This window comes from Camelus bactrianus, chromosome 27, assembly GCF_048773025.1.
Source record: "Camelus bactrianus isolate YW-2024 breed Bactrian camel chromosome 27, ASM4877302v1, whole genome shotgun sequence".
In the NCBI taxonomy this organism is placed as follows: domain Eukaryota; kingdom Metazoa; phylum Chordata; class Mammalia; order Artiodactyla; family Camelidae; genus Camelus; species Camelus bactrianus.
The window spans coordinates 34,547,260-34,573,281 of record NC_133565.1 but is presented as its reverse complement, the minus strand read 5'-3'; the positions used below and the strand labels follow the sequence as shown (position 1 = coordinate 34,573,281).

The 26,022-nt window shown below is 47.3% G+C and overlaps 1 protein-coding gene across 11 annotated transcripts; it reads right to left on the bottom strand.

Annotated features, from left to right (window-relative positions):
- Positions 1-869: 869 nt before the first annotated feature.
- PARP6 (poly(ADP-ribose) polymerase family member 6) lies at positions 870-26,022 on the bottom strand. Of its 11 annotated transcripts, none has more exons than XM_010955306.3 (24): positions 25,747-26,022; positions 24,401-24,660; positions 21,923-22,122; positions 21,185-21,262; positions 20,358-20,452; positions 19,856-19,916; positions 19,528-19,618; positions 19,012-19,078; positions 16,337-16,486; positions 15,197-15,407; positions 14,609-14,662; positions 13,177-13,272; positions 12,784-12,876; positions 12,030-12,155; positions 10,539-10,604; positions 9,549-9,616; positions 8,199-8,247; positions 7,839-7,951; positions 7,002-7,074; positions 6,228-6,297; positions 2,284-2,363; positions 1,827-1,890; positions 1,571-1,655; positions 870-1,227 (listed from the first exon to the last, which is right to left on the bottom strand). In XM_010955306.3, the coding sequence occupies exons 3-24, from the start codon at positions 21,923-21,925 to the stop codon at positions 1,125-1,127; spliced, it is 1,896 nt and encodes a 631-aa protein (XP_010953608.1). In that variant the 5' UTR covers positions 21,926-22,122; positions 24,401-24,660; positions 25,747-26,022; the 3' UTR covers positions 870-1,124. The 11 variants fall into 11 exon arrangements, 8 of the variants coding, with proteins under 8 accessions (XP_010953608.1, XP_074210455.1, XP_074210456.1 ...); XM_074354354.1 differs by having other exon boundaries at positions 25,853-26,022; XM_074354355.1 differs by having other exon boundaries at positions 24,401-24,657; positions 25,853-26,022.

The following is a 26,022-nucleotide window of genomic DNA, read 5'->3' as shown; positions in this document are numbered from 1 at the left end:
CTACAAAGCAGGTAAGATACCCAAACAAAGAAGGGTACCTCCAAAGAAGGGCGAAGGTAATGAGGATGACAGGGAGTCTAGCACAAGCTTTATAAACCCAGAAGCTCTAACACAATAAAAAACCTACACTTAAAAGCCAGACTTGTTTAAAGCTTTTTGTAGTCTCTGTACTTATATTCCTGTTTTCTTAATAGTTCATAAAATATTTGGCAATGTCCAACCTGTCTCAGAAAAAACTTAGGGTTTTAGGTACATAAAGCACAGCCCGAAGGCCAGCAGAAGGTTGGCCATGGGAGCTTCAGCAGGGAGACGGCTTTCCCTGAAACAATTAGGTCTCTTACGTTGCTAACCTTGGAGAATTTGGATTTCGTTTCATTAAGGGAGGCTGTATATCTTTAGGATCTTTTCATAGATTTCAAGTCAGAGACCAACCCACCTTCCTGCACCTGCCAGTTCTCCCACCGCCTCCCTTATCCCAAAGAAACAGCTAGGAGGAGGAGGAGAGAAGCCAGCCCCTGAGATACAGAACAAGAAAGAGGGGCTAGGTTTTGTGCAGAAAGCAGAGGTCCTAAGGACGGGAAATCTGACAGCAGTGGTCCTTTGGCAGCAGTGGACCTTTTTCAATCTTGAAAAACAGTGACCAGCAGGATTCTGTACCCTTCTCAGTTTGTGTCAGCTGCGTAACTGGGTTTCCTTTGTCTAATCTGCCGATGAGAGTGCTGACAGAGGTGTGGCGCACGACGTCAGATGGACTCAGCTTTGACTGCGCCCACCATCAGCAGCCCCGACCCTCACACTCCACTCCCCACCCCCATTCGGGGGCTTGGGGCAGGTGCTGGGCCAAGGCCAGTCAGACCACAGTGATCAGATCCAGTCCACAGCACCTTCCATTTTATTGTTTTATTTACAAATAGGGTGAAGTCAACTGGGAAAGCCAGGGGTAGGGAGTCAGCCTGGGCCATCCAAATGTGGAGTGGTTCCTGGGTCAATCTCCACCGAGGCCGCCTCTTCCATCCTTCTCCTGCCCCTTGGGGATGGCCCCTTGATTCCTCAGGGCAGCCTCATCTGCTGCTCCTGAGCCCTTTTACGAGGGGAGCGGGGGTGGTATGAGGGCTGGGGCCCCCTCAGTTTGTGTAAACCTGAGTTCCGATCACACGCATGATTTCCTTCTGTATCTTGGGGTCCTGAGTATTAATGTTGGCATCGCCCACCTGACCATCCTCATATCTGCCAAAAATAGGGCGAGCGTGAGCGTAAGAGAGAGAACAATAGCAGCATAACGTCACCCAAGGGAACTGCGTTTGGACCTGCGGCCTCCCTGGCCCAGAAGTCAAAACCCTTTCTAGCTACTCTTTAGGGTAGAAGAGATTCAGGTTATCTGGTTTCCTCCAAACAGACACTGATCTATACCGACCCCCGTCCTCCAAGGGGAACGCCCCAGTGCCAGCTCCCCTCAGGCAGCCAGGGACAAGTCTCCGGTAACAGAAATGGACTTTCCTCATAGTCACACATCATCATGCTCCCACCCTCACTCCTCCAAGCAGTCTCCAAGGTACCTTCCTAGACTTACACAAAGAAGAACCGTGTGCAGACATGGTCGGAGACAGGGCACACCCAGATGTTCCCATGCTTCTGGAGGTCCTTAGATGTAATCACTGGGAAGAAGAGGGCCAGAAGTTATAGGTATAATGCTTAGGTCACAGGATCCAGGCAGGGGAGGGACGACATGATGCTTCAACATCACCATTAGCAGGATCAAGTGCCAAAGCTGCACCAGAAATAAAGACCAGGGACCCAGAAAAACAGGGACCAGGTGAGCCACCTACCTTCACAAAGTGCTATGCAGTTCAGATTCCGACTCTGCAGGAACCGTGACTGAATGGATCGGGTCTGGAAGAGGAAAGCAGGGCCAGGTGGACTGTTACGACCTGCCCTAGAGAGGCCGGCCGGCTGGCAGTGGCTGGGGTGGGGACAGGGATATCCTGAGCTCCCAGCCATCCCCTGAAATGTTGGTTTTTCCATAATCAGTCTGGGTGAGTCCAGGCTTCCATCTTCACATTTTCATGTCAGTGCATTTAAACTCAGTCTCTGCTTTCGTAGTTATGACTGAGGCCACAAATGACTCTGGAAATTTGTTCATCTTAGAACATATCTGATTCCTTCAAACGATCTTTAACCTATCCATCCCCCGCCCCCACCACTGTTTCCCCATCCGTCTCTGCAGCCTACACTTACCCCAGAGGAGGGGTCCTGCCTGGGTGGAGCAAGGGCAACTAGTAATACCTGGGGGATGGTATTCATTCTGTTGTATCTCTGGACCAGCTCGTCCTTGGAGGGCATCCTGTGCTGTCCTTTTCCCATTCCTGTCACAGAACAATAAGCCAGTTCATAAACCCATTCCTTAAGCAAACATTTACTGAAATGCCTACTATGTGCCAAGCATTGAGCCAGAGATACTTGGTGATACAGCAGTGAATAAAACAAATACTGTATCTGCCCTCACAGAATTCAGTCTGACGGAGATATCAGAGAAGGAACAGACAATTACAACACAGCGCGGTAAGGGTTATGCTGGGAGAATAAAGCACACTTTGTGAGCCAGAGGAGGGGACCCAGCCTCGCCCAGGGGTTTGACGAAGGCTTCCTGGTGACAGCTGGGCTGAGAACTACAGGATTAGGAAGAGTCGGTTAAATGAAGAAGGGGAGTGCTCTAGGCAGAGGTAATACAGCACATGAAAGGCCTGGAGGAGAGACAGAGCAGGGCCTCAGCTTGTACGGAGCACAGCCAACGGCACAGGAGTGGTGTGAGATGACATGCAAGAGGTGAGCTCCGGAGAAGATCAAGCAGGCCTTGTAGGCCATCTTAAGGCCACTGGAGTTTATCCTAAGAACACCAGGGAACAACTGAATGGTTTTAAGATGGGGGTAACACATGAAATGAGCCAGGCACGAGGGGCCCAGGAGAGTGGTGACGTCAACACCTCGGGTCAAATGCCAGGCTGAGGGAAGTGAGTGGAGAGGAAGCAAACAAAGTCGGATCTACTCTAGTTTCAAAGCGACAGACAAGGCTCTGACCAGTCATTCAGAGGAAAGGGAGAAAGCACAGCAGCTAAGCGAGGAACACTCTTCCCAGGTAACCACGTGGCAAGCACCTTGAAGAGCTCTGCTTCCTTTCGAAGGTCTCCCAGACTCGAGGAAGAGGAGCCGGTCCCCTCACTTTCGCCCTGTCTAACTCCACAAACCCTCTGCCATCCGCGCCCCTCAGTGAAAGCCCGCTTACAACATTTATAGGCACATTCTGGATTCTTCCTTTTTAGATATGAAACAGTGCTTGTGCGCCCCTGTTCCCAATTCTTCCTGGCCTATGATCAGGACTTCAGTCTCTGTATTCAGCTCTATCACAGGCCCAGCCTCATCACAGTTAGGGATGAGTCGGTGTAAGTGTGTATGAGACATGAGACCGAGAGGGAAATGGATGAGGATGGGAAATGACGCCATCCTTGCAGGCCATAAGCAGGGCCCTCATCTCCCCAGTTCACCCTGGAACTTCCTGTTGTGACTAACTCTCTCCTGGCTTTGTGACAGCCACGGTATAGAGGTAACGATGAGAACCATGGACTGACATTCTTCACTGCTCAGGCTGTCAATTCATCATGCACTCTCACTGGAGTCCTTGATAGATTTATGGCCTGAACAAAATTCAGGTCAATGAGCACCTCAAGACTTCAATTGTCAATTTCTTCCTCCTACAGGACATCCACCACCCCTCTGTTTCCAACTTCTCCATTGGCTTTAAGTTTAGTGCTGCATCCAAACATCATGACCTTCTTGGCCTGGGTATTGCAGAGCACGGATCTGAGTGAAATGCACATTTAGGCTCTATCCCAGAGGATGGGAGAGAACAATCTGATTTCTATGGCTGGTCTTAGATACGGCCCTTATGACATAATCCAAACCTTCCCCCATCCTAGTCCTGTTGTATACAATCCTGTCCCTATTGACCCAGCCATCTTCTGTCAGTTTCCTGAGAGCAGACCCCGAGAACTTGGAGGCCAGAATAATCCCTGGATGCTTTGTGTCCAGAGTATATACTTTTAAGAAGTTTCTAAATATGACTAAACAGACAGATAGTGTTTAGCATCCTTTCCCATTGTCCCTCATCTTAAGCTGCACACTATGACCAAGTCATCAGAGGCTCCACTGGTCAAACGGATGCTCTATTTACCCTGCCCCACAGGGGCACCCCATGCCTCTGGAGTATGGATACCCAGAGGAAGAACAGAGAAAATCAGAGCAGAAAAGGGTGGAAGGAAACATACAGTGAACACAAAGTTGGCCAGATGCCAGAGTAACTAAAATCAGCTGAACATTTACACGCATCCCACCCAGCGACAGACTCACGTACCTATGGGGCCCTCAGAGACTCAGTCATTCAAGCAAAGCCTACCTTGTCAGTCCAATATAGTGATAAGAACACTGGCCCAGAAATTGAGAGCTGGATTCCAGTCCTAGCTCTGCTACTTAGAGCTGTGTGACCTCAAGAAAGTCATTTAACTTTTCTGTGTATCTGCTTTCTAATCTGGACAGTAACAAGAGACTGGACAAGATGACCTATAACTCCAATAGTAAAAGCATATGGTGTTTTGTATCTATAATCAAATCGACCTTTGGAGAGGGAGAAGGATGGTGCCGTATTATGTTTTTATGTAACCAGTACATGAAGAAGAAAGTTAAGAAATCAATAGAGATTCCTGGCTCCGACTGATAACTAAAGGCACTCTGGCAGTCTGATAAACCAAGGGCAGCGGGAGAGGAGAGGGAGAGATCGGGGGACAGACAAGAGGAAAGAACTGTGTGGGCGCTGGGAGCCAAGCATCTCACTACTTAGCAAGTAGTAGGATATTAATTAGAGGGGATCTCAGACCAGGACGAAGATACACACTGAGGAGCCCAGACAAAGCCAAAAAGACGGCCCCGACCCCAGCCCCACTCTGGGCCCCAGGCGCACAGAGTAAAACTCATCCACAAATGCAACAAATGTGGACTGGGCACTCACCCTGTGTGGGTTAATCATAACTTTTGGCTCATGACACATTATCATTTATTGAATAGGACAATGAATACCTACAGACCTAACCCGGGAACTAAATCCAAGAACTAAAACATCACCAGTGACTTGCATCTAAGTGCTCCTAACCCTATCCCAACTATCTGCCTCCACTTGGGAGGCAGCCACTATCCTGAAATTTGGGTCCTGTCTTCTTCTTCTTTATTCTTTAGTTTTATCACACACACACATCCACCCCTAAATAGTTTTAAGTTTGTTCACTTCTGAGCAGTGCAACAAAAGTGTCACACAGCAGTAGTCCTCTTTCGAGTAGTCACTTCTGAGCAGTAGTCCTCTGCACCTGCCTTTTCTCACTCAACTAGTACTAAGATTTTTCCATGCTACTGAATGCCACTGTTGGTTCATTTTCATTGCTGAATAATAATCCACTGTGAGAATCTAGCACTGGCCCCATCACATGGTAGACACGCAACCACACGGTGGCTACCTTTTACACAGAGACTACACAGAACAAGAACAAGACGGAAAAGGAACCACGACATGACCCTGGGTCACTGAGAGAGCTCTAAGTCACACTCGTTTCTGAGCTGGACAAAGCTGGACCCATCTCCTGACTAGAATGTGGACCTCATTCATGCCTTTGGAATAAAATACTTTGTCTTGCATTCAACGTGACTAACATAATAGTGTGTAATTATAGACAGTTTAAATTTTAAAAGCTGGTTGACGGGGAGGAGAACAATGTCTCCAGAAATGTGAGCCAGCAGAAGGGACTCGGGCTCACACATAAACCCCCTGCACACGCGCACGCCACCTGTAACGGCAGGCTACTGCCCCAGCGCCAACAACGTGTTCTCCAAAGAGCCTGGTGCCACCTCCAGTTACCCCCTAGCCCACCCCCAGGGCCAAGCCCACACAGTGAACAAAACCACCCCCCTGAGAAGAGGGTACCGAAGAGAAAGGGATACAGTTGGCCTCACCCTGCGAAGAATCCAACTTTCTAGTGAGAGAAAGTAGAGAAAGATTATTTGCCCATGACTGTGGGGAGAGCTGACACAGACCAAGCGTCCACAGCGGAGGAGGAGGCAGCACAGGACTACGTATTCACAAAACGGATGCAATGTAAACAGACTCAGGGCGGCCAAAGATTATTTCTTACCTGAGTATCCAAAGGAAATACTGGAGATGGGGCTCAGGTAGATGCCTTTGCCATAGGCTGCTCCATGCAGCTTGCAGGGAAACACCAGGGTGAGCAAGGTGAGCCTGGGCCCTCCCACGGCTGTGCACTAGGCAGCCACAAGGCTTCCGCAGCCCTCTGTCCCTCCATCTCATCTTCTCACTCATTCAGATAACTTTAAGCACCTACTCTTGAAAAGCTGACTGGCTGAAAAGTGGGCGCAGGTTAACCCCTCGGTCTATGAAGTACTAGATACTGATGCACTGGTGAGACGTGCCAGAGCCAGTGAGTCAGCCGCGCAGACTCCACGCCCGTGTCCTTACACCTTGGTGCATATGCTGAGTCCCCCCCAAAGCAGGCACACAGACCAGGAAGCCAGGAGGAGGGATAATAACAACTCCTTGGAGTCTTGCGGGGCAAAGAAGTCTCCTGTATCTGCTCTCTGCATGAACGGCACATAAACTGAAGAGCTCTAACAGGTTAACTAATCAGGTGGCTGCAACCAGCAACCCCTATCCCTGTCTGCAGCTACATTCCTATCCCTAAAAACAGCAACACACACAGCCTAGGGTCAAATGTACAACAGCCACACTCACTCTGCACGTACAGCCTCAACTTCCTCCCTAGGGAAGCCTCACAGGAGACTAGGGCTGAGAATGGTGAGGCAAAAACAGCTGAGTACTCTAAGGCAGACTTCCCAAAACTGAGTGGCGGGGAGGGGGGCGTGGAGAGAAAGGGAAAGGAGCACAGCCTCACCTGCAGTTTGGTGTAGGATGCATTGACCAGCCCGTTGCGCAGGATCGAATGCCAGTTCTCAATGTGGGACCCACTGTAAGGCAGGGCAGAATACATGTCTCCTCGTGGAATGAGGGTCCCAGGAGCACTTCCAAGAGTGCCACCCCCACCCACTGTCACCCACACAGAACACGAAGATGGACACAGACACACCCAGCGATGGACGCGCACGTGAACAGCCACAGGCGCGCGAGGTGTGTGCGCCTGGCCGACCCTACACCTCCACACCCAGTCCCACCTTCTCTTCGGCGCTTCAGCTAGCCCCATCCCAAATCCTGAGCTGCCGGGTCAGTATTTTCATCCGCCTATTGTCCTGCTATTTCAAATTAAACAAATTCATCTCGAACTCAACAAGCTTAGCACTGAGTCCACATATGGCTTCCAGTCATGCTTCCACTTCTATTTTAAGGAAAGGGTACAAACAACTCTCTTTAAGTTACCTTTAATATCTTTTTTCTCTCTCTCCTCCCACAATTAGGTATAAATTGCTGATTTCCTTCAAAGTAGCTTTCAGATCTATCCCTGCCAATCCCTTCCTTCAACCACATCTTTTTATATGCAAATATAATTTCTTCTCAACTACACCGTAGGTAGCTTGAGAGTAGAGACCATCATATCTTACGTACCTTTATCCTCTACAGCCCTTAACACAACAGCATTTAATAAACATTTGCTGACTGACTGGCTGATGCACACAGGTAACACAAACTCATACTCCTCAAGTAAACTGGCCCTCCCGTCCCCCTCCACTGCTCGTTGCCTCATCCCACACCCATGCCCAGCCCCACTCCTCCTCACTGGAAGGCAAACGTGCTGCCGTAGAGCTTCTTGGCGGTCCGGAACCGAGCCTCCTTGGCAGGAGGGCTGCTCAGCAGGAGGAACTGGTGTGAGGTGTGCATGAACTTCAGCTGCTGCCCAGGGTGGGGGTGGGGTCAGGAAAACAGAGCAGAAACCGAGATCAGGGAGGGAAGGGTTGGGGATAGGGAGCAAATCAGGTTTCTACTAACCCCGAAGAAAAGGAAATGCGCTTAGGGTCAAAGGCCACTGCTGACGGACAAGCCCAACAGGCAGGCCCAGGACCAATGTGGTTAGCTGTCTGGAGATCTCCCTGCACTTCATCAGAAATTTAAAGAGTTCAGAGGGAGAAAGGTCACTTACCCTGCTGAGAGGTAGTTTGACAATGTGTGACCTGTTGCTAGAGATGATCCTGGGACAAAACAGAGAAAAAACAAAACCAAACAGAAGACAAAGTAAGTGTGTGCTCAGGCCACCCTGAACAAAGCAGCAGCCCCTTCTTCTGCCCCTGGGAGAAGGGGCAAGGATTCCAGAGCTATCTGAATTGTGTGTCCACATCACTATCTGGATATTCCTATGGGTAATAATGTTTGTGTATAAAAACGTAAAAGCAAAGTTACTGACCAGAGACCAGCCAGTTATTGGGTAGTTAACAATGGATAAAAGAAAGAGAAGGCTGGGAGGTGGGCTGCTACATCCAGGGAGAGAAAAGAATAGAACAAAAGGAAGAGCACAAGAGGTCAGCCACCAAGCAAATCAGAAAGGTGGGGTCTGCAATTAGGATGGTGACAACTTACACCTGGGAATTACAAACTGAGAACTGAGGCTCAGGGGTCATCCTGCCTGAGCTCAGGGGAAGGCTGAAGGCTCTCAGAGACAGAGGGGATGGAAAGTTACCACTTGGGCTGGAGAAAGAAACAGAAGAAACCAGAACTAACTTCCAGAGGAGTCAGAAGCAGACTGGGCTGCATGTAGGCTGAACTCAGGACAGGAGAGAACAAAGGCATAAACCGTTGAAGGCTCAGCAAGGGAGCATTATCTCCTGTAATGAATATGCTTTATCTTTTTGCGCATGATTCATGTACTAATGATGCCAGCCTGGAGGGTCTCTGCCTGGTCGTTCCTCATGCTAAGAGGGAGCATGCTGCACTGAGAAAGCACTAATGTCAAAGGCTAACTAGCTGAGGGAAGTAAGCTCAAGGGGAAAGCTACGTCAGGAAAAGAGAACAGAAATCAAGATCAGGGAGGGAGGGCAGTGGAGAAGGCTCAGAGCCTCTGCAAGGAGAAGGGAGTAGTAACAGCGCTGCAAGGCTCTGGGCAGTCAACGTCAACAGCGTAGTCAACATCAGCTACTTCCCCGAGACAGGAAAAAGGAGCAGAAGGGGAGACAGACCTCTCTGGGAGCACAGAAAACCTAACTGAAATGGGCAGTGTTAACTTCGACATGCAAGCAGCACTCAAAAACCTACTGCGAAACAAGAAATCCCTAAAGAGAATTCAAGAAAGACATCATGTCAGAATTTGTGGGCTCTCTGTAGGATCAGAGCTCTTGTCGAGGCCAGGTGTATCAATAACACCCCAAGCAGCAGCAGCCATGACATCCACAGCCTTGGGAAGGACGCTGAAACCGCCTCTAACAGAAGGTGGGGGCTCCATGACCAGCACTGCACTCCACTCCCCCGCCCACCAAAGGATGAACCATTCTACCCATACCACTGAAGGAGAGGGTGCGCCAGGGGGTCCAGCTTGTCCATCTGCTTCTTGATTTCCAGGTATGAGCCCTGTAAGACAAGAGCCGTACGGTTACCTCCCAGAAGAGATGGGAGCACCCCCTTTCCACAGACTGCCAGGGCCCAGGGCAAAGCAGGCACCGACGGCCACACCAAAGCAAGAGGAGACGGGGTTCCCACCCTCAAGGACCCAGTAAGGTTGGGACGACTCGTAAATAAACATGAAAATGACTGAAGATGCTTACAAAACAACATGCAGGTGGGTCTCCCTCATTTTATGCAATTCCTACAGCCCTAAAAAGTTAATTATAAATCAAAAAATAAATAAAATCAATGTCTTAGAAAGATTAGGCTAATGAATCCTGTGGTAAAACTTCACATAAAGCAGAGAGTCTTTCTGACAAGTAAATCATCCCTCCTAGGTGTATCTTATGTGTTAATCTGAACTGCGACACATAGGACTTGCTGAGAAGAGGCCCACCTGTAAATGTGAGTACAAATGAATGTCTACTCATGCAGAGACTGCAGACGAGGGGTGGGGAAGTCTGGTGTGAGACAGCCTTGAGTCAAAGGATGGTCACTGCTCCATGTGGCTGCCCCACCCCTGGAAGGATAGAAGATGCAGGCCCCTGGGTCTAGTTCCTTACCTCCAAGCCCCCTCCTCACCCCCCAACCCTGGGCAGAGGTCCTTCCCTCACTTCTCTAATGCCCTAAGAATTATGGAAAAAACATTAAATATGAACAATTTGTGAAGGAGTCTGCAGCAAAGGTAAAGGCCAAGAGAGACATAAGGAGTCAAAAAGAAGAGTAACAGAGCTAACAGAACAGAGAACAAGATTGGAAAGACCAAGAAAATACAGTGAGAAATCTGAGTAGCATCTCTAAATCTTCACTCCACTCCCATGAATCCCAAGCAGAACAGGGTACTTGAGCAGGCAGGCAGAGGGCAGGGGACGGGCAGAGGGCAGAATACCTGGGTCATCTCCCGGATGGACATCACACTATCCAGAGCTTTCTGAAGTCGCTCATAATTCTTCTTCTGTGGGGAATCAATGGGAGAGAAGAACCAGATGAAGAAAAGTGGAGGAGATTAAAATGTGATGAAAAGCAAGGCCAGATGTACAAAAGAAGTCTAGGCCCCAAGGAAATGGGATAGTATGTCATGGAAAAAACATACATATAATGTCAGAAAATTCTAATCACATGGTAGTTCTCCTTTTTACCAGGTGAGAGTAACAGTACAGTTACTTAACCTCTTAGAACCTCAGTATCCCTGCATGTAAGTGAAGACAGAAATTCCTACCACCCTCATAGAGATGTCCTGAAGAGGAAATAACATACCTAAAGAACCTGGCAGGAGGGCATAGCTCAGGGGTAGAGCGTGTGCCTGGCATGCATGGAGGTCCTGGTTCAACCCCCAGTACCTCCATTAAATACATACATAAACCAACCAACCAACCAACCTAATTACCTCTCCCCCCAAAAAAAGATTAAAACAAAAAGGACCTGGTATTGCGCCTGGTACACAGCAGAGAAAGTAACAGTGAAGCACTGTGCTGGGAACCTGTGATGGTTAATTTTGTCAATTGTTAGTTGTTTCAATCTGGGCCATGAAGTGCCCAAACATTATTCTGGGTGTGTCTGTGAAAGTGTTTCTAGATGAGATGAAAGTTTGAATGGTGGACTGAGTAAAGTAGATTGCTCCCTCTGCTCAGGTGGGCCTCATCTAATCAGCTGAAGGCCTAAACAGAAAACACTGAGTAAGAGAGAATTCCTCTTGCCTGACTGCCTGGAACTGGGATGTTGGTCTTTTCCTGCTTTCATTCAGACAGGAAATGAAAAACCAGCTCTTCTTGAATCTTGAGCCTGCTGGCTTTTGAACTGGAACTTATACCATCAGCTCTCCTGAATCTCTAGCTTGTCCACTACAAATCACGGTACTTCTCAGCCCTCAGAATCACACGAGCCAATTCCTTACAATAAATTTCTTCCTCCATGTATCTTCTATTGGTTGTTTCTCTGGAGAACCCTAACTAGTACAGTACTTTATATATATTATCCCTCACTTTCATAACAATAGGTATTATCCCCTTTTTACAGACAAGAAATTTAAGGTTCAGAAAGGCTGAGTGACTTGCCTAACACCATTCAGCCGGGAGCGGAAGAACCACAAATGGAGCCAAGGTCTGTCTGGCTCCAGGGCCTATATCCCTCCCTATCATGGCGTAACTAATATCAACCCTTCTCCCCTTCTGACAAACTCAGAAGTCATTACTTATGTGATATTATTGTTATGTTTAATTATTTATTTACTAAAACAGCTAAAGCTTAGGGTTCAGCAGGTCCATTTTCCCTGTCCCCTTATTCCAAGCTGTTGTGTACACCCGGATAACAGCAAATAGTCTCCCACTATCTTTTACCATTTCTGTTCCTTAGCCCTGATTTTCTTCCCAAGCAACTATACCTTAGGGTTAAAGGCCAGAGTCTTGGGATCAGTGGGGTCCACCACAGAGGGATAAGGCTCAAAGATGATGCTCTTTCTCGGGGACTCCAAAGCTGCCCTACACATGGCCACCAGCAGATCCACCACCTTAGGGGAAAAGAGAGAAAGGGGGCAGAAGCTAAATGACTTCCCAGCGCTGAGAGTCACGCAAAATCCAGCATAGGTCTACCTTCTGGAGGCTCTCAGCATTTCTCTTTTTAAAAACAAGTAGGTTTATGGTTTCCTCATTAGAAAATATAAGCTCATTATAAAAATTCAAGAACAATGTTTAAAAGAGTGATTAAAAAAGGATAAGAATCATCCCTTTGTCCCCAAATCTATTTCCTCACAGGTAACTACTGCTAAGTTTGATGTATATTCTTACAGATATTCTCCCTATAGAAATACTTATTTTATTATATAAGCAGTTAAAAAAAAGAACTATGCTATAGATACTGTTTTTTTTCTCTTTTATATATGTTATAATTTTATATCCATAAATAACAGCTATATGGTATTTCCACTTTAAGGACATACCATGATTTCTGTAACTGGACCCTGTAAGATAAGCCTCTATCCCTTTTTTTTTTTTTTAAAGAACTATTATAAACAATACTACAGTGAACATCCTTACACAGGAAAGCATTTCTGAAGATTAAATTCCAAGCAGTGGAACTGCTGGGCTCCCTGGCCTTTCCTGATCCCGATTCCCCAGCAGCTTTTCTCTCCCTCGTACCTCTGCGCCAGTGGCCACCTCCTCTGCGGCTCCAGACATGACTCCCAATGTGTAGAAGGAGAAAACGCACAGTTCACGAGTACAGACGGCTGGCTGAGAGGACACGTTAAAGAGTTGGTGGTGGCAGGAGGTATGCATTGAGAAGATATTGTAGGGAGAGACCTATGCTGACCTCAGACCACTCTAGAATGATATTCACATGTCCTCATCTTTCCAAGAGGACTGCTGAGATTTGTTTTCTGAGAAAAACAATTATTCTTAGAGTCTCAAGGAGTACAGACAAAATTCTACCCTTACCATAGACCCAGGAAGAAAGGAAACTTGGAGAGATGACGAGTGAAGGGGCCTTAGCTATGGGTGCAAGGAAGGGGGTCACAAAATAGAAGAATATACCTTGAGCATGGACCCATTCTGGAAGACATGCTGCTCATCACAAACCACACAGTACTCATTCAATGTTGGAATCCTCTGCTCTGCGTATTTCATGATCTGGAGAGAAAAGATTCTATTCAATTTTTTGGAAGTACAGAGACAGATACGAGAAATAAAATTTGAATTCCTTTTCCAGTTACTCTCCTACCTCCCAGGCCCGCACCTAAGGCAGAATCTATTCTTGGGTCCTGCACTTAGTTAAACAAATGGTCTGACTCCAGAGCTAAAACTATATACTACAGTAAAACTAAGACCAGCCGTGGTAGAAGACCTGGGGGAAGACCCCCTCCCGCTACCTAACCCGTACACAAACTTGGGCAAGTCAGTCATCCTGCGGCTTCTTCACTTGTACGTTACAAGTGAGTATTCGGTCCATGATAAGACGGCAGGGGAGCCTGAGAAGCCATTCTAAGCACCTAGAGCAATCAGCCTGTAAACTGACCAGGACCACAGATACAACTCTGTGCTGGGAAAACAGCATCAATCCAGAGCTCATGAAGCAATACTCTCAAGTGTTTTCTTGCATACACTGTTGTAACAGGCTTTTCCAACTATATAAACTTTGTGTATAAATCAAGTTATTCCCATTTCACAAACTTTAGGGATGGTAAATAGATGTGCAAGGACTTTTATTCATTCACTTAATGAAGATTTACTAAATGCCTACTGTGTACCTAGCTCAGTGAACGGTCTCCTTTATTATTCAATAATATAAAAGATTGTCTTCTCAGATCCTACAGTCCAAAAAGGGAGATGTGGAATGTTAACAAATTAATTACAACTCAAGGCAGCGTATGGTACACAACACATCAGTGCCATATAAAACAATAAGCATCTTAAGAGTTCACTGAGAGGAGACACACTTCCAGCTAATACATTCTGAGAAACAGAGAAGAGTTTAAGGGAAAAGGTGGCACCTGAGACTTGACTGCAAGAGGCAGATACGGGGAGGAAGGCCAGTGTGGGGAATGATATGAACAAAGGTGCTGGAGATGCAAAAGTGAAATCACGTCCAGAGAATAAAGGAGTTTCAAAAAGAAGCAAGTAACTAATAGTGGCTGAGCAGTAAAAGTTTGTGCAAGGATGTGGGGGATCATAAGAACACCAGCATCGATCCTTCTCTCATCTTCAAGTGCGTTTTTGCACTTAAAATTGGCAGTGCCTCATTTGGCACTTGATCTTCCGTGGTCTGTGTAGTGTTGTCTTCCCAGCAATGCTCTAAGCTTCTTGAGGATGGGAACCATGCCTCTACTCCTGTCTACACAACACTCAGTATAGTTCTGGGAGCAGAGCAATTCGGGAAATGCCTGCTGAGGAGCTGGGAGATGTTAGGGGATCAGATGGGTTAGAAAATGGGGGAAAGGCTTTGGAATGAAGCTTTGGACTTGATTACCTGGACGAGGAATCCATATTCCAGAGTGGGGATGTTCTTGCAGTGACCACTGACCTGATGAGAGTAAAATGACAAGACCCCATGAGCCTCCTGTGATGCTGGTGCATAGAAAAACCTTGCTCGCATCCACTACCTGTAATTCTTCTGAAGCAGATAAGCCCTAGCTCTGATCAGTCTAAGTGATCCCCAGGCTACAGAGAAGACTTTTAGACATTTTTGCCAAAGGCTCTTGAAAAAGGCTCACCTGTCCTTAACTCTCTTCAACATAGATAGAACAGGCATGCAGAGCTTGGCTGACTACCAAGTCCCAACCACAACTTAATAAAATCATACATGACACCTCCCTAGGATGCCCAGAACCAGACTCTCTCCTCATGGCCTACTATCAAAGAAGCTTGCGAGACTGTTCAGACAGAAGTTCACAACTATTAAAAAATGTGTTCCATTCTACTCACTCATGATTCATGCCAAGGTTTGACTTATGACACCTGGACAACCAGATCCCTAACCCCATTTTGAGAAGTTATATTTCCACATTTCCCCTCCCACCCTCTGACACCCAAGTCAAACCCTCCCCAGCCCATGTACCAAAGGGAAGGTCCGTGCTGGGGGAGGGAGGCCCACGTGCTGGGGGCACAGGAGACCTGCCTGGGGGCTGGGAGGGTAGCCAAACACCTCTACTTTGGGGTTCTTCATGGTGCAGGAGATGGAACGATTCATGAGGCGTCCAACTCGAAGTTCTGGTACACCCAGTTTGCCTTTCAGCATGGAGTCCTGTATGATAGGGAAACTGGGAGACCTGAAGAGAGAGCAAAAAGGAGTGATGGAACTGGGGATTCAGTGTGAGCCCTAGGAGAGGCCAAGAGGTAAGAATGGGTGAAATGACCTAAGCCAAAGAGCAACTGATAACTGAGGAAATTTCCACGGGATCAAACTGTCAAAACAAGTACAGCACCACAATGAATTGATTTTTATGTCATTATCTGTGTGTTCTTCCAATCGGAACACAGAGAGCAGGCAGAGGCAAAGCCAAGGCCACTCTCTACAGCAACAAGGCCAGGTAAGGAATGATACCTTGGAGAGGATGCCTGTTTCGCTTACTGTGTGTGTGTGTGTGTGTGTGTGTGTGTGTGTGTGTGTGTGTGTGCGTGTGTGTGCGCGTGCGTGCGTGTGTGTGTAGAAGTAGTTATACTCCAAAAAGCCTAATATCTGACTGTCTGTCCATAATGGTCCCTGGAAAACTACAAATATGCATTTGTATTTGCCTTTAGGAATATGAGAAGGCACCAGGGGGAAAAATGGAGGCCTGGGGTCAAAGGATGGAGCAATATTTATTTCCAGAACCTAGATAATAAATCAATGTGCCCCTCTGTAAGAGCTAGGAGTTGCTACCTGTTAGCTCTGACTCTGCCTCCTTAGGACAGAGAATAAGGATGAGGGTCAAAGAAAGGAAAGATGGGAAGATTAACACACATTTCTGCAAATACATACCATGAGCTAGGTACTGTGTTTTACATAAAGGACGAGGTATGACTACTGAGTAAGGAGGAGAAGGGTAAAGACACAAAGGGGACAGGACCATGTGGGTGGTGTTGGTAGTTAAAAGTACAGAGTTCAGAGAACCTAGGAAGAGGATAGATTAGATAAGTTTACACAATCAAGAAGGTGGGCTGGGTGCTTAGACAAGGTGAAGGTGATCAGAGACAATCAGCTCAGGGAGGAACTTACTTGGGGATGGGTGAGAAGATGCTGAGGCCAGCTCGGAACTTCTTGATGGTACCACTTGCCTTGAACCAGCTGTGCCTCTTCTCCTGCTGGGTCTTTAAGAAATCGTTGCTGAGATGTTTCCATTGTTGGGATGTAAACATACCCAGGATCCTAAAGAATCAAAGAAGAATAGAATTAGGGAAGCCTAGGTAAGGGAGTAGGTCAAGAAATAGGACTATGAAAGGCAATGAATCTAAAATTCAGACCCAGGGACTGTAAAGCTAGTTGTTGTAGGGTACTGTGTGTCTGAAGACCCACCTGATACATCTTAGCACGTGGAAATGTACTGTCCTAAAGTACCTCTTTACCTTAGTGGGTAAAAACTCACTCCCTTACCGAGCCTAATGGACCAGAAAAATTCTGAGATGCTTTGCGTTTAGAGGAAGATCTCAAAGGTGAGTCTTCAAAAGCTGCGAACCTGCCAATTTATTGCCAAGAGAAACCATACTGAGAGCAGAACAGAAGTGGAGGAATGGAGATGAGTCCCACCCACTGCCTTGCAAACAGTGAAGAAAAGGCCAAGGGACATGAGGAGTACTGCCATTGTGAGCCCAAAAATCATATCCCCAAAGTTATGGTTTCCATAAGCTGGGCCCTCAGCTACCTTGTCAATCCTTCACTTGTCCTTGATCAGCTCTCTCTAGCATAGCTCTACACTATTATTCTAAATCCTTATCACCTTCTTTAAGCTCTTAACTTCATCTCTAACCAATAAGCTCTTTCTTCTCAAGGGAGAAAACTGAAGCCATCAGATACCAGCTTCCCTAGTTTTCCAGCACCATTACAAAATCTATCTCCACTTCCACCCTCATCATGATCCCACCACTCTTGGGAGACAAGGTGACTATCCTGCTAAGGACCAATTGCTCTATTTGTACTCTAGATCTCAGCTCCTCTTCAGGGAACTTGATTTGTCACTCATTCCCCCTCCTGTCAGTTTTGTTTACCAAAGTCTACAAAAAGTTTCAAATTTCTGCACCTCAGCCTAGCGACTCTCCCTCTTCCCTCCCAGCCTCATCCAGATTTCTCAGTCCATACTTACTGTTTCTATTCTGCTGCCAATCACTCACTCCTCAGCTTACTGTGTTCTGGTTTCTACCTTCACCACTTCACTACAACTGCTCTCACCTTGATGCTAAACCCAACAGAAACTCCTAAGTTTCTCTTACTTGTCCTCTCTGGCATCTGGCCCTCCTCGCAGACACACTCCTCCATGCCTTCAGGGACACTGTTCTCGTCCCATTGGGCTCCCGTTTCTCTGACCAACCTACCTTCAGTGTTTCTTCTTCTGCCTCCTCTTGGTATTTTGCTGAGTGTTAAAGGGTATTTTGCCCTTGATTCTATTTTCTTCTCATTCATCATGCTCTCTCTCAGCAATCTCATATTCTACACAGATTGCAATTCTGACCCATTCATTGATACATATCTTCAACATGAATCTCTCCCATAAGGAGCAAATCTATATAGCTAACTCACTATTGAAAAATCTCTACTTAAGTATCCTAAAGTTACTTTTAAACAACGGGTTTAAAATGGAACTAATTTTCTATCCTTTTCTCACAAATTGGTTCCTCTTCTTAAATCCCCATCAAAATTAGTGGTATTACAATTTACCACTAGGCTGGAAACCTACAAGTAACAGTCCACTATTCCTTGGCTCTTATCATATATAACATGTCAGTCTTCACTGATTCTATACCCTGCCAATCTCTCTAGTCTATCTCTCTGTTCTTACCTATAGTCATACTTTGGTTCAGGCCTTCATCATCTCATGTATGGACTTCTACAAATGCCTCCTACTAAAACAGTTCTGGTCTCCTGTCTCATCCTTCTTATTTTGCACAATGCTACCAGAATGGTTTTTTTCAAAACTAAATCTGACCATGTCCTTTCTCTGGCTAGAACCCTTCAATGCTCCCACTGCCTACAAAATTAAAACCCAAGATCCTCTTCTACTGGCTTTAACTTTAGTTCCTAACTTGAAGCTTCCTACCCACGTGCCGCTTCACATGACTGTGCCCTTGCAAATGTTACTTACTCTCAATGTCTGTCTACGTGGGCAACTCTCATCTATCCTTGAAAACCATTCATCATCTCCCTTTCATCTTTCATTCATCCACCTGCCACCAGACTGAGAGTTACAGTTTCCTCTGTTGTTTCTATCCCTTACACATTCGCTTGTATTAGAACATGTATCCATCAGACTCTATCTGGAACTTGACTAAAGGCAGAATCTAAAATTCACTTATCTTTGTATACCAAACACTTAGCAAGGTGCTCAACACATTAAATAAACTACCACTCTCTGAGCTCCTGGAGCCCCATTCTGAGGAAACCACGGAGAAAATGTGACAAGCAGGACTAATTCCGAGGCTGTGCTTTTCCTTGCATGCTAAGTACTGACGAGCCTCTCCTCTCACCTCCAGGAAGTCTCAAGGCCAGACACCCCAGCACCACAGGCTCCTCCATGTAACCATAAATTCGGCTCCCCAAATTTACTTATTTTAGTCTTTCTTGGGCATACCTCAGAAACACATTTTTGGAAGAAAATCTTCCATTCAAGAGTCTGCCTGTCCATCCACATGTCCATCTCTCTTTCCCTCAAATGCTCAAACCAGAAAGACAGAAGTTCTTACTTTTTCAACTGAAGACCCAGCCCAAATCCTTCCTTATTCGATGGCTGGAAAACCTCAATTGACGGTTCTGCAAAGAGAAGAGAAAAGTCCTCGTCGACACAGCTGTCTCTCCTGCTGGGAGTCCAAAGGCCCAGCTCAGTGGATTGGCTCCCTCCTACTCTAACGGTGCTCTGAACGGCAACGAGGGAGAAGAACCTCCAAGGCAGAGGGCAGAGTTTGGGAACCACCTGACACTTCAAATACCCTCAACTTGTGCAAGGAAGTTGACGGGAAGAGGAGGAATAAACAACATCTGGGAACTGGAGAAAACAAGTTCATTAACAAGAAGGCTTTAAGGGGTGACGACCAAGGGGAAGAGAGTAAAGACGCCAATGCAAGGGGCCTGGAAGCTCCTGCCAGCGGCCCACAGACTACACCCAGAGGCCTTGTTCCTAGTTTTTCCCTACCTCAGCGGACTCAGGACTTTGGATTAGACCAAACTCAGAGCACCCACTTTCCCAAAGTCACCGCCTTTACCTGGTCCATCAAGGTACTGGGAGAGAGAAAATCGCAGCCTCAACACAATGGGTTCTGTCCGGAGGACCTTCCAGGCTGTGGAGACTTCCTCCTAAAAACGTAAGGAAAACAGTTTCCAGTTTAGCAACAGAGAAGAGTGGACTTAATTTTTCCCTATATGACACACACATGCACACAGCACACACCACTGCCTGCTGATGGTCTAGGAAAGACAGGGATAAAGACTATGTGCTCCAAACACAGCACCCAGGAACAAGACCCTAGACTGACACGGCAAAACGCACAAGCCCAGCCGGACGCGCTGCCGGCAGGCACCAGCGCCACTCACGTCGAGGAAGCTGATGTTGACGTGGAGGTCGACGTCCACGTCGTCGATCGTTCCATATTCTCTACAGAGACACAGGCGATCACAGGTGAGACTCATTAAGAGAGAAAGACGGGAACAGACTGAGGTAGAGGGAGAACTGAGCCTGGGACAAGGGAGGGGGAGGGTGGAAGGGAGTTCTGTATTTAGGTTTTACCTACAGCCTCAAGCCACTTTCATAATCAGGGCCTTTCCAGGCCAGAGGCCCTTCTTACCTCAAAGGTGAAATGATCAGCCTATACAACAGTCTAGGATGGGGGAACTGCTAAGAAAAGCAGCCATGCTTCCTTACTCACTCCCTTCAGCCAACCTTCAGTATTCCGAGCAACTCCCACCATCATTAAGCTCCTACCTCACCAATGTTCACAGACCCCCTACCATACCATAAACAAAGAAAAAACTTCTAGCTTTTAACGACTCAGAAATGAGCGGCTACTCCCCTGCCATCCCTGAGGCAGAGTCCCACCTGATGGATACAGAGTTCTCACTGTAGATCTCCTTCACGGCTTCAATGTCTGCATCAAGCTGTGGGTGTCGATATAGGTCAGCTGCACAGCTCCCCTGAGTGAGCAGCAAAAATGGTGGAGAGGGGAAAGATAGAGTAGAGGAAAGAGAGAGATGAAAAATAGAACACGAAGGAACGTCAGGAACAGGGAAACCAAATTATAGCAATATACACAGGCAAACGCTGCTTCTGTGAAGGGGCTCCTGCTGGTGGTCCTAGCTGGGGATTTCACTGACTGACAACTTTCCCTCCACCACCGCTCTGTGAAGTTTCAGTAGGCCAACTGCAGGTTTTGCTTAAGTTCACATCCTTCAGTCTCAGCTTCTATCTCCAGACCTTGACCAGGACACTTAGGTATCCCTTCTGTGAGAACACAAAACAGGCTGAAGAGTACAGAATTTAACTCAGACTGATTTTATTTGAAGACTCCAGCATTCCTACTCAGGATCATGCCCTGGGCAGTGACAGCAATAGGCAATCACTGGTAGAATAATCTCTTAAAAATCTGACCCAATTGAATGAAATGACCCTCCCTGGCTAGTGAGGGAATAGTCACAAAGTAATTATTTCCAACTAAGAACACATGGGTAACCTCCATGCACAGAGGGCGTACTCTACCAAGGGAAAGGGATGAGCGCCAGGTAAGAGTGAGGATATGAGATCAGCTCTGACAAGACAATGCTCAGACCACACTCCCATTGTATCTTTATTTTACCTCTGCTTCAAAATAATCTTACTCCTAATGTACACAGAGAGAAACACACATTTAGATACACATGGGGTCTCACCTGAACTCCATAGAGAAATTCCTCTGATTCATTATCTCCCTCCGAATCATCATCATTCCAGAACTGGCCTTTGATGTCCTAGTGATGAGAAATAAGGATACAACCCTGTGTTGGGTACCTATTACCCCATGGAACAGAGTGGGGTGACAGGACGGGAAACAGATTTCCACAAAAAAATGGAAGAAGGTCCCCTAGGACAGAATAACTGCGGCCCTAATCCCTTTGTTCCCTTCACCTCGTCCTTGGGGAGTCTCAGTCTCTTTCTGAATCTGGTCATATCCCCGGCCTAGCACTGACCTGGCGGCATGGAGGAAAACAACTGGGAATTTTAGCCTTCTTAAGTATCGGTATGACTGGGGCTCTGGTAGCCAGTGGAGGAGGCACGTGGAAGACTTCAACGTCAAGGTTGATTCCTAGGCATATCTAGGTTCTAGTAAGAGCTGGCCTCTCCTAAGATCATTCCCCAAGGCAGCTCCCAAACACACCTAAGCTCTCTTGTCTCCTAATTCCCTTTCTATCCCTAGTAATGCTTAACTATCCCCTTCCTTCCCAAGGAAGCCTCCCTATACACACACCAAGTAACGCTGGTTCCGTGTCTCTTCTCCTTCCTTTAACTTCGAATAGCCACTCAACCTTCCAAAAGGGTGGGAGGGAAAACACCAGGAAAAGGTGAGGTCTGCACTTTGTTTCATCTACCCCCTGGATGATCAGTTGGAGAGGTGGGCAGTCAGTTCTCACCATTGGGTCAGTGAGTCACACACACTCCCAGGTCAGTGCTAGGCAGCACCCCTCCATACCACCAGCTGAACCCAGGCCAGTGAGATGGGCATTTAGGAGGCCACAAAGGGAGGCAAGGGAGGGAGGAGCGATGTCAGGGGCTGACTGGAGATCTGCTGGGGTAGACAGCTCTGCTGTTGTGGTGGCAACAGGTCACTGTCCTGTGAAAAGGAGACAATAACTGGTTTCATCACCACTTAACACCCGGGTGGCATATACACAGAGACGCGTGCTTAGGGATACTCTTTTAATACACATTTGTACAGACACTTGCACGTAAAGAGACATACTTGCAGGCATGTACACACAGTTGCACACACAGTCCTTTAAAGATAATACACAGTGAAAGCACTATTCAAACCTAAGTCACCACTGTTCCAATTAAGCTGAAGAGTCAGAACTGGAGTAAGTTCTTGCTCTACTTCATAATGCCGTATCAACCCCTGAAGCCAAAAGTGACGGTGGCAGGTGCTTACGCTACTCAGTCAAATCGGTTCATTTCAGAACATTCTTCAAAGTTCCAAACTCCATTAGAAGCAGATTCTTGTGGGGAGGGCATAGCTCAGTGGTAGAGCACATGCTCAAAATGCACAAGGTCCTGGGTTCAATTCCCAGTACCTCCACTAAAATAAATAAATATAAATAAATAACCCAATTACCTACCTCCCAAAAAAATTAAAATAAAATAAATTTTAAAAGTAAATAAAATGATTTTTTAAAAAAGAAGCAGATTCTTTTTTGGAATCTTTTTAAAAAAAATTTCTTTCATTTCCTTTTTGTGTGTGTGTGGGGGGGGCAGGTAATTAGGTTTATTTATTTGTTTATTTTTAGAGGAGGTACTGGGGATTGAACCCAGGACCTCAAGCATGCTAAGCATGTGCTCTAGTGCTTGAGCTATACCCTCCCCACCTTTTGGAGCCTTTACCCCTAGTTATTGCTCTAAATTTAGTCATTAACTCTTACTAAACAGCAGTACCCCCAGAACACTGGGTGTTATCCTCACAGCTAACTTAAAAAGTACTCAACAACATGGACATGCTCTGTTAGACATAGTCTTAAGTTGTCACAGCCAAAATAATGCCCTGGACTCATTTTGGAACCTACTCCCCAAATAAAAGTATAATAATGATCCAAAGAAATGTTCAAAAAAACACTAACCCCTAGCCCTCTCACAAAATTAAAACAGGAGTGTCCTAGGCTTTCTTGGCTCTGCAGCAGTCTCAGCTTCATCCATTTCCACCTTGAAGTAGCAGCGTCCTAGCTCCCTAACGTGGTTCTACTGAATCTTAGGTTTCTAGATCAGTGGTTCTCAAGGAAGGTTTGTGGGTCTGCAGCATCAGTACCACCCAGGAACATGTTAAAAAATGTAAATTCTCAGACTCCCTACTGAGACCTACTGAATTACATTCCAGAGATTGGGACTAGGAATCTGTGTTTTAAAAAGTCCTCCAACTTATTCTGATGCATAATAAAACCTGAGAACCCCTGTTCTCAGTCCTTGTGTGTTCCAAGGGCCTGTGATCTGTTCCTCAGATACCAACTTAAACCTGGTAACTGACCCAGGATGAGGACGTAAAGCCCAATGCCAGGGCAAACACACAGTAGTCCTCCAGCTGACAGCACCGCCTGACCCATCAAAAACAATATGCAAAAGGAAACTGCAACCAAAGATCTTAGAGATGAAATGGCCTTCAAAATACTACTTCAAAATACTACTCCAGCGCAAAAACAAAAAAGGAGAGCAGGGTGGGGAAGAGAAGAAATAAATGCGGCAAATGTTGATGAGCCGTGAAGCTGAGAGCTGAGCGCACGAGGGTCTTCTGTGCTCTCTACTTCTGTGCACAGGCGGAAACTTTCACATTCAAAAAAACAGAGGCTACTCTTGTACTCTCGTAAAGGCCCTCCCTAAAAAGTCAGCTCCAAAAGTGAACATGAAGATTACCCCCAAGACTCCAAAAGGTTCTCCTTGCTGTCCTTCAAACACATCCAGCATATTCCCAGCACAGGGCCTCTGTCCCTGCGGGTCACCCTTCTTTGAATGCTTTTCACCCAGATATCCACATAGCTCACTCCTTTACTCTTTCATATCTCTGCTTGAAGGTCACCTTGACTATCCAACATAAAACAGCAAAGCTCCAAAGCACAGCACACTCACATTCTCTATCCCTATTCCATGCTTTTTCTCCACAGCACTCGCCACGCTCTGTGTACAAAATGCTTGTTTGTTGTATTTATCTCCCACCAGAATGGTAACAGAAGCTCTGTTTTCACTGTCCACACTGTCAGTCCCTCAACACATATTTACTGAATGAGTGAGTAAATGAATGAACTGTCAGCTGAAGACCTCAGCCAAAGGGAAGATACATACAAAAACCTAAACATATCTACATATAGACAAAATCATACAAAAATGATTCTATAAAGCAAGACTCCACTCACCTTCAAGAGCAGCTGAGAACCAGAATCTGAAGATGAGGGGGCTGGGTTTTTGAGATTTGAAAATAAACAGTCAGGTGCTGCTCTGGATGATCACAGAGGAATAACGAGGGAGGCACTAATGTCCAGCCCGGGCTGTCTTGGGCCGGGTGGTAGCAGGATGGCAGCGTGGGCCACAAGTACCAACTTCCTGAAGTTCTTTGTCACTGCAGAAGCCAAGAAAACTTAGTCTCGCTCCGAGGGCTGTTGCTGCTTGGTTTCTGCTGTAATCACAAGAAGAAAAAAATAGTTCAGAGATTTTTCATGTCCAAGGAAGAGACAATTCGGAAACTACCATATTTCTCAAACCAGGCTGTTTCAGTAAAAGGGACTCCCACCCTCTATTCTCAATTCCTCTGGAGAGATGGCGAATGGGTTTAAAAGGTTAAGAGTGGGAAAAGGGGGAATGGTGGGTGGTCATGAAATTCAAAGAATCACAGGCGTTTTAAAGAGGAATAAGCCTGAAAGACAACCTATTTCAAAGCTTTCATGTTATATACAGAATACGTACGTGTAGGGAGGCCAAGCAACTTGCTTAGGGCCAGGGGTATAGTGGAACTGGGACTTAAGCCCATTTGACAGGTTCTAATTACATCCACTCTTCATGTGATGTGGTTACAACCAATTAAGGGAGTTGTTAATGAACTACGCAAGAAAGACCTAACTGACTTGTCTGAATGAGGTAAGAGGAACCCTTTCAAGAAAAGTTGGGCCAAACACAGACCGTGAGAAGAGCGCCCAGAGAAGGGTGTCTGTCGTTTGGTGCTTAAGTCTGGATGATGGCAGCTAACAGAACGCTTTACGAATTTACGTGGGAATAAGCCAAATGCAAATAAGCCTCAAGTCCGGACCACAAAGGTCCTAGCCTAGGTCCAAGGGCGCTTCCAGGTGTGACAACTCGGAAACCTCCGATCCCAACCTTTCACACTCCGGGTCTGACTCCCAGTCTTGCGGTCCTGGGAAAGCGGGGTATCCAGCTCCCCACCGAGCGCTCCTCTCCAGAGAGCCCGGGCCACGGAACAAAGAGTACGGGGTAGAACGCACCGGCCCGCCATGCTCGCTACCTCGGGTACCCACGGGGGCAGAGGCTGCCGCCCGCGCTTCCAGGACAGGCCCTGAGGCCTCCCTGGGGGAGCAGTTGGAGCTCTTCTCCGGGTTCCTCCGGAGACCCCGAAGACCCCAACACCTGCCTCCCGGGGAAGAAGCTCTGTGCCCGATCGGCGTCGCCAGCCGCCCGGCCTCGAGCGAAGCCTGTCAAGCCCAGGGGGGCCTCTCAGAGACACCCGGTCCAAGCCCCTCACTTCACCCACCCCGGCCGCGGCGGGGCGGGCCCCGCACCCTTCCTGAGGCCCGGCCGCCCCGCCCCGTCCCGTCCCCGTGGTGGCCGCCTCACAGGCGGGCCTCGCGAGTACTCACGGCGACCCCGGGCCGCGCGCGGCCGCCGCTGAGGGGACGAGCGGCCCGGGACGCCCCGCGAGGGCGGAGCGGCAAGCCAAGGGGCGGGGACCGGGCCGGCCGGGCGAGGTCGCACGCCCCCACGCCTCGCCGTTCCGTCACGGCCGCGCTGAGCCACTCTGCGCACGCTC

Bases quoted from the DNA above. Each gene is read 5' to 3' on its own strand.
- PARP6 (XM_045516899.2), bottom strand. From the start codon at position 21,876: ATGAAACAAAGTGCAGACCTCACCTTTTCCTGGTGTTTTCCCTCCCAC. The intron at 19,079-19,527 runs GTAAAGGCGGTG...TTCTCTTTGCAG, and splicing joins CCAGTACCTTGATGGACCAG to AACCGTCAATTGAGGTTTTC. The intron at 2,364-6,227 runs GTAAGAAATAAT...GTTCTGTGACAG, and splicing joins TATTTCCTTTGGATACTCAG to GAATGGGAAAAGGACAGCAC.